Source organism: Lingula anatina, chromosome 3, assembly GCF_051362555.1.
Source record: "Lingula anatina isolate TDL-2025a chromosome 3, LinAna3.0, whole genome shotgun sequence".
Taxonomy (NCBI): domain Eukaryota; kingdom Metazoa; phylum Brachiopoda; class Lingulata; order Lingulida; family Lingulidae; genus Lingula; species Lingula anatina.
Genome location: NC_141769.1, coordinates 22,767,323 through 22,775,793, shown reverse-complemented (window position 1 = coordinate 22,775,793; position 8,471 = coordinate 22,767,323). Strand labels below are relative to the sequence as shown.

The window sequence follows — 8,471 nt, the reverse complement described above, 5'->3', positions numbered from 1 at the left end:
ATGATGACTTCTTAGATACCGAAATCTTTGATTGCAAATAACTTCGATCATAAATGCTGCCTTGGAGAAGCTATGACAGTAAGCGCAGATCAATATCTCACATGTAATTTACAATGTAATGCATTCACCGACTTTGAAAACAAAATTGCGTCAAACAAACAATCGCTGTTTTCGTCGTTCTCAATTCATGCATTTCATTGATTTTAATTGACAAAATTGTATTTTCATTTTAGAGTCTTTGGCAATCTCTGCCTCATTAACTACTTATATTATCAGTGCAAATGGATAGTTATATACCATTGCGTTCCATTGTTCACAACAATTGCCTGTAACCGGCATAAGCTATAATAGCCTATTCCCTCCTCCGATCTTACTTCGTGAAGTCAAGCCAAGATGATGACCTAAAACTCAATACTTTAAGCTCGTTACGAATATACATTGAACCGTGCGCACCTGTCCATTGCTTCATAAACGGCAAAAAGTCACTCTACAGGTCGTCAGGCCAATTGTTATTGTCGCAACAAACGCACTGACCTGTGAGTCTCATGCCTTATGCAATGAAAAGCATTTTGCACGCCTCGCCATGCACTTACCTACGTGTTAATAATTTACAAAGCTTTTCCAGCATTGTATAAAAAAGAAGACTTCTTTACTACAAACCATTGTATTTTAAAGGAAACAGGGCTAAATTATTGAATTCTGTAAAAGAAATTCTCACTATGTGGGCTTGCAATTGTTCAAGGAGATCAACGCAACGTTGGTTCTTATTGAAAATAAACTTTTATTCATGCCCTGTGCTGTGGTGTGGTGATTTAAAATGTTTCTTATTGTAAACAATTAACTGGCAAGAGCATATGGTGCTGTTAGTATTTTAAAAATAATTTCCGTCCAGCAGTTTAGCTTACATATTAATTATTTTGCATAATTACAGGTGCTAGGCAAAAATGAGGTTAACTTATAAATAATAATTACATTAATTTATAAAGGTACAGAGTCTAGCTCTGTTGATAACACAGATCCGCTTTACGAGACTTGATCGATGCCACGACGTGTGTGTGTGTGTGTGTGTGTGTATGTGTGTGTGTGTAACTGTTGGAGTGCATGTATTTTACTATACAAAGTTAACCAAACGTGTTGTGATAATGTGCAATCACTTCATTCAACAAGTGTTTGCTGTACATATGATAATACTGTTTCAGTAAAACTCGTGGTGGTCCTTATTAGTATACAATATTGGTTATATATATGTAAAATAAAAATGTCAAAATATCTAACTGAGAAGCAGTAGTGTGTTTTAAAAGCTACTTTTCTTGTTAAAGCTATCCCTATATTTAACAAAAAATGAATACTAACAATTATCATGAACAACACTGAAGTTACCGGAAAACTGAAAATGCCATCTAATCACATAGCAAAAGCGCCAATAAGAAAAGGCTTGTGTCACTGCAATGAACAAGTATGCGTAAATTAACGTAATCTCCTATGGCGTGGATTACTACATATAAAAGCACCTTTTTGGCAATTGAGCAGCTGAGTGCCAGTTTTCACTGTGCAAAATACGTGTAAAAATATTTGTGTAAAAAAATAAGTCACATTGTTTACATGGTACGAATGAAAGCTACTTCTCACTAACACCTCAACTGTCCTACATCATTCGCAAAACGACTCTCCAATCTCTCTGGTTTTTGGCTGACTTTTCTGTGCCAAAGACATACAATAATGCAAATACTAATTATCCTTATTTTCTACAATATACAATATCGACAATTTAACTAAATGACGAAAGTTCAGTCTGCCTAAGACCGTTCAGGAAATCATGCTATAAAGACCCGCTTTCATATTTTCGAAATTTTCAGCGAAAGGGCTTTCATTGACCCATGGACATAATGCTCATTGTGTCTTAGAATATCAATTTATAACAACTGCCATTCTCAAGGTTAAGTCTTCTTAAACATAATGGCTCACATGCCTGCTTCGACCGTAGTAATATTAACCTCTAGTTTTATTGCACTAAACTACATTACTTTGTCAAACAGTGAGATCTAATATGCTAGACAGAATAGAGCACTTTTTTCTTACAACATAGAAACGAAATGCCTCCAGTATTTGTGCAGGCAAAATATACTACAAAATAATCCTATGAAAGACTTCTTTCATTGGCCTACGCTTTTGGAATCTACTTAAACATTTCAACAAATGATAGATAACTCGTCTAAGTTGTTTGTGCAAAAAATACAAAAATAATAAATGCTTTTTATGTTAGAAAAATATTGGAATCACTTAACATTTGGCCCTTTAGAGTACGAATATAAAAAAACAATCCGTTACAAATACACTATATTTATACACAGATCTAACCTATTGTGCTCATGCACAGTCGCTGTGTATTACACCATACATCGATCCAAACGCCGTCATTAATTAAGGAGAATCTGACATAAATATAATACGAAAGGGTCACACTGTAGTCAAACCAATACTCAAATTGGCTTGGCATTTTTATGTGGTATATATATCTTTCCTTCAAAACCAACACTGAGATCTGTTTAGTAAGATTAAAATGAAATAAATCTGAACGTATATATACAATACCATTAATCTACATAATCAATACGTTTTAACGGAAACCAAGCGAAATTTACCGACACCATAAGTTCCGGGCAATTTTATATGGCGTAATAGAATCTATCACTACTACGAATACCAGTGTAAAACAAAATAAATATTAAACATGTAAGTATTAAATGTCTAATACTGGAACAAAAAAGAACAAACTTAAGACTCTCTCTTACTAGCTGGAAGCTTCACACCCTTAACTCTGGCCCCTTTCATGGTCCCTTTACTTGATCCCGATCTTGAATCTGACGTCGGCGGAAGAGAAAGTTTACTTGTGGTTCTGTCACTGCTCCCAGATTTTGGCTGAGATTGGGTAAGACGTGTTTTAATGAAGTTCTTATTTGTTAGTAAAGCGGCACCCACAGTATTCTTTTGCAGCTCTGTCGTAAGTCTTTCAATTTCTTCCGTATGTCCTTTGCATTCTTCCATTTGCGATTCCAAAGTCTTGTGAAGTTCCATACATTCTACTTGCAATTTTTGAATGTGATCATCTTTGTCTTTATTACCCTGTTTTAGCTCGTCTAGTTGTTTGGTAAGCTCTCGGTTTGATCGTGTGATTGTTTCTACACTTTCAGTCATGGAGGATCGAGCGCGTGACGCCTTTTCCCACCACGTGTTCTTGCTTGCAAGCTCGTTTACATGTTCTTCTAATTTACGAAGGTCTTCTCTGGCTTCCTTCAGTTTGTCGTTTAAACGGGATTTTTCGTTCTGCAGACCTTTAACAACAACTTTGTGGCATTCATTCTCTGCTAACATTTCCTTCTGAAGTCTGTCCGCCTGTGAAGCCATTTCTCCTTTAACTTTGGCCATTTCCTCCGCCAGTTGCTTGTTCTCACGATCTTTTCTATTTAGAGATTCCGTGAACGCTTTTTCTTGGTGTTTCAGTTCCGTGTTATAATCTTCCTTTAATTTCATCGTAGTTTCGTCTTTTGTGTTAAGCATGAGTTTGAGCTCACGGATTTGCGAACCTTTGAATTCAATTTTTGCGTTGGTGCTTTTCATGGCAGACTGTAGAGTGTCTATCGCAAATTTTTGCTGAGCAATTGTGTTCTCTTTCTCAGCGATGCAAAGCTCTTTATCGTGAATTTCAGTGGCTCGTAATTCCTTTTCCTTCAAAAGCGCCTCTTCTTGTTCGCACATACGAGTCGTCATAGCTTCTAAAAGAGCATCTTTATCTTTGATCTTCTCATCGCTTTGGCGAAGTTCTGATTCCAGTTTCATTTGTTGCATTCGAAAGGTGTGCTCCAATTCGTCCTTTTGATCTTCCAACCTTTTCTGCAGCAATTTGTGCAATTCCTCCAACTCTTTTCTCGTATTTGCCAACTGCAGCTCCAGCTTTCCCATATTTCTTTCAAGAATAGCTTTCTCTTGTTCAATCTCACTGAGCATGCGTGCGTGTGCATCGGATTCATTTTGAACGTAGATCAAACGCGACTGGATGTCATCAATTTGGCGCTGTAAGGCAGCATTTTCTCTCTCCTTCTGCAGTTTCAGCTGTAGATTGCGATCGTTTTCATCTTCAACCTGGCGAAGTCGGTTCTTCAAAGCATCGTGCCTACTCTCCAGCATTGAGTAACTTTCCTGTAGCTGGATGTATTGGTTGTTCAGGCGCTCTGTTTCTTGTTGGTTAGCCCCGGGAGGACTGCTGCACTGAACAGGCGGAGGGAGGTCACTGCTGCCGGTTTCCGGAGTACCGGTAGAGGATGATGTTTCGTCAACGGTCCCTGAAATGTACGTCTCTTTGTTAATGACTGCACTGGATCACAGCAGACATGATATAACCAAAAACAAAATTCTTCAGAAATTCACATTTTTTTCTTTTAATGGGGAAGATAGATACACCTAGCTTTTTCGTGTCGTAGAAAGCTAGTTATTGTATGCAATGGTTCTTAATTTGAAAACTGTGCTGTTGAAAATGTCGTTTATAAGAAAAAAATAATATTATTATGCATGTTAAGGCCTGCGTTACTTTCGTGTTAATCAAAATATCTTAAATCAAACGATTTTATACCTGCAAATCCTGCTAATGGACGTTTGAGCTTTATGAAAATCTTTTCGTTGTCGATCTCAATGGCAGGACTGGACAGATTCCAAATCTCTTCTTTCTCTTTCGTGGTCATATTGCTGTTTTTGTCTGAAAATTCAAGAACTAAGTTCAATGCACATGCCACATACATTTAGCTAACTTCTCATGTAGGCTACAGAGACTGAACACTCATGCCTGGAATTTTAGTTCGTTTGTTACATTGGTTACCACTCTCAAATTTAGTTATTTTCACTTACATGTAAAGGGAAAATAATGTTTTTACGCACCCATAATCGAAAAATACAAATCTCTCTGAGTAGAAATGTTGTTGGGGTTCCAGTCCGGGTAATCCCGTCTGGCAATCGTGAAAATTGGCTTGAGTTCATCCGGTTCCGGCCCATGACCTGGCCTATCGACGAGGAAAACGTCATACTGCTTAGGTCGGGCCGGCCGTTTGCGTGACAGGAGGGACGCCATATTTTACAAGGTCCGTCACCCTGAAAAAAATGCAAAATATATATACATCTACATGAGTTCTTTGCCAAGTTATTCCATGAATTAAATAGGGCCTCTTTTCACCAATTCTGTTAATGTAAGACTTATCAAGGTGTGTGTGTGTGTGTGTGTGTGTGTGAATGTGCGTGCGTATGTGTTAAGAAACGAATTTTGAATGGTGCTCAATCTCCATTTTTTTCTGTACCAAATCTGCCATTTCAAGCAGAAAATTTTATAGCAAGCCATACGACTGCAATGTATCCACCTTCTCTTAGTTTTGGTCAAAATGTGGCCCTCCAGTTAAGAGGTCCATAATTAAAAAGAAACAGCAGCATAAAGTATCAATATTGTACAAGTTTATTATCATATTCAAGCATATCTGTTTACAAGTCTTTCATAGCCTTGCATGTTATTGGCAAAGTTTGTGGGTTTAATGACGCGACAAATCCTGTATTAATATTGCATTCCTTTGCGTTTGTATAGCGCAAGCTAATCATTTTTTCTTTCTGGTGTTTTTATTTTTGTTTCTTCTATATTCAACACCTGAGACACCTGCAGTGTTACACTAGCGACACGAGATGGTGCAGGGGGCCATAAATATTTACCCTTCTTTGTAATCCTATTAAGTTAACAATGTATGCTCTTTTAGGCAGGGGAGCTTTGTCAGAAAGTAAATATTTCACAGTGAATACGAGTATTCAGGCCAATGATGATACGTATCCTTACTCTGATTCATTACTCCCACTCCCCTGCGCTTTCTCAATGGTTCACCATGGCCTAGTCTACACATAAATATTAGTACCTAACTTGTGGTTCTTGCAAGGTGTTTGGCAGTTGTTTCAAAGAATGTGCATTAAGAAAAAAAAGAATTAATCAAATAATATCTTAAGACGCACGTCGGCTTCCCCATTTACATATAAACCTATTTGAGCAATGACTCACGCATAAAAGTACATAAAATTGGTGATGTTTTTAATTCGGTGTACATGTGTTATTTGAAAAGACCCGTATAGTTGACATAGATGACTTATTCTCTATTAGCCCTCTTGCGCCAAACCCTTAGGGTACAGTATTCATAAAATCACATTGTGCCCTTGTTGTTGCTTCTCGTGAATATGATAAAGGCGCACTCAAAGCTGATTACGTGTTCAAAATTAATACTTCAATAATCTTATTCAGGTTCCGAAATCTAGATTTTCTGTGATTGCAGTTTCCCGTGCTTTTTCACTTTTACAACGTAAGTTACCACAATTTTTGGTTAGGAATAAACTGCAGTAAGGTCCGGGTGTAATGACAAATATATAAAATTTTGATAAAATAATCCCCTTTGCTATTAAGTGGTTGTACACGCAGATGACCTTTATTGACCTTCTTCACGGCTCCTTGTTTCTCATAGAATGGGTTTGACCCGTTCGCAGTGAACCATGTAAAAGACAATAGAGGGCGCCATCGTTTGCGTCATTCTCAATGTTGGACTTTCGACACGATTGGAAAATCCACCCTTTTACCTTGCACAAAAAATACAGTCCTATCGTTATATGTATGTTTTACGAGCTACATGTAGATAGAAAGAGATGAGAAAAGATGCACTATTTGTCACAGACTTTTCTTTTAATTTCTTCCGTTGTTAAAAATTTTCGAAATATAGTGTACAGTGTACGTGTAAAACTGTTATGTGAAACCCAAAATTTTGTACACATTTTCCACGGAACAGATTAAAAAGCGAAAGTATAATATAATCCATGTCTGCAATTATTGTTTTGATTTCAGCTAGCCACTCCAAAAGAAGAATACCCGTTTCATATTTTACCAAAATGGTCTACTGGAGGCTGTTTCTGGTGGATTGTTTCACTTTGACCCGAAAATTGGTCTACACTTTTAGACAAAAAGATTTGAGTACTTTGACCCAATATAAGTCAGGGATAGCGCAATTAAATAAATAAATAAATAAATAAATGACATGAAGAAGGCAAAATGTTGAGCCTTAAAGTTTGTGCCAATTTTTGACCAAAATCCCACAGTGATGCCCATTAACTAATCCTGCATATTTAGAAAAGAACGTATGTGTGAAGCAATAAGTAGCGTTGACCTGCCGCCATCGACCTCAGGGAATCGCCTAAGGTAGAGTGAAGGAGATTTTGATACATTCACGGACCATCTCTCTTGGTTTGTATCTCTCTCTGCAGCCTGGGGTTTTACTGGTGGGTGAAACTGTTCAAAACAAAGTCATGCGGACCGTGACCTGTGAGGTATCATTATGGTATAACAAGGTACGTCTCACATAGTTTATGTCACTTGTATGTTTTAGGGGTTGTAATAGAATATGGTGTCGATCCACGTGCAATAGTATGGGGCCACATTACTTTTGAGGAATATGTTTCACTTGCAAGCACTACGTAGAGCTTGAGGTTTGGTGGTGACGTGGACAGGCAACCAAAGAAGAGAACTGTCAAGACTTGTGGCAGTAGCTAAAATTTCGTGGTCGCATTGGTCATGGAAGGGTCGCAGCCCGGTCTAAACGGAGCATTAGCTTTACTTGTCTTATTGAGACTATTCACTTAATTTGTCCATTTTGAAATAAGTGCTTCACCCCATCTCCCTCACCAAGAGGAAGGGATAGTTAAAGATGGATTGCAATGACCACCAATCAAGCACCAAAGCATGACAATCACGGCGAATGAATTACACTTAATTAAAACACATTCGTATCTGGAAGTCGAAAGAAAAATGAGGCTTAAAACATGCAAAAACCTACCTCACAGCGACTCCGAAACTACCCAGGACCCTACTCCAGCCCCGCCATTTCCCTTGTAGCGAAAGGCGAGAGCGCGTTTAAAGATCCAGATTCAATTGAAAATCAGTGATCGAGAAATATCTGATTTCAGAGTAGATCAACTGCATTGGGTACCGTTCTATTGTCTGAACCTGAAATGCGTTCACTAAGTAAATTTAGTTGTATAAGGGAAAACATAAAAGTAACTGTAGCAATTGTTAGACCCCACAAAACCCACAAAACATGGATATTGTTATGGTTTACCATTCGTTCGTGTAAGAAATCTCAGACCCGTAGATGGGTAGACAATGAACTCAAACCAACACGAAGTGGCTGACAGCCAAAGATTGTGACCAGCGATAAAAACCCACGGGGGTGTTATCAAAATATGTTAAGTAATACATCATTCTATCAAATTGGGTAACTCGCACGAGGCAAACTGGGCGGTATTTTTATTGTTGAGATTAATTTTCAACGATATGACACTTCATCACGCATTTCCTATTGCTATATGTATTGATTATGGTAAATTTGCAATAATTTGGGCTTGTGATGTAACCG

At 37.8% G+C, this 8,471-nt stretch overlaps 1 protein-coding gene across 1 annotated transcript; it reads right to left on the bottom strand.

Moving 5' to 3' along the window:
* Positions 1-761: 761 nt before the first annotated feature.
* On the bottom strand, positions 762-8,017 carry LOC106179892 (uncharacterized). The gene is made up of 4 exons (XM_013563698.2): positions 7,893-8,017; positions 4,930-5,139; positions 4,628-4,750; positions 762-4,340 (listed from the first exon to the last, which is right to left on the bottom strand). Exons 2-4 carry the CDS (start codon positions 5,117-5,119, stop codon positions 2,776-2,778), a joined length of 1,878 nt encoding a protein of 625 aa, XP_013419152.2. The 5' UTR covers positions 5,120-5,139; positions 7,893-8,017; the 3' UTR covers positions 762-2,775.
* Between the last annotated feature and the right edge of the window lie 454 nt (positions 8,018-8,471).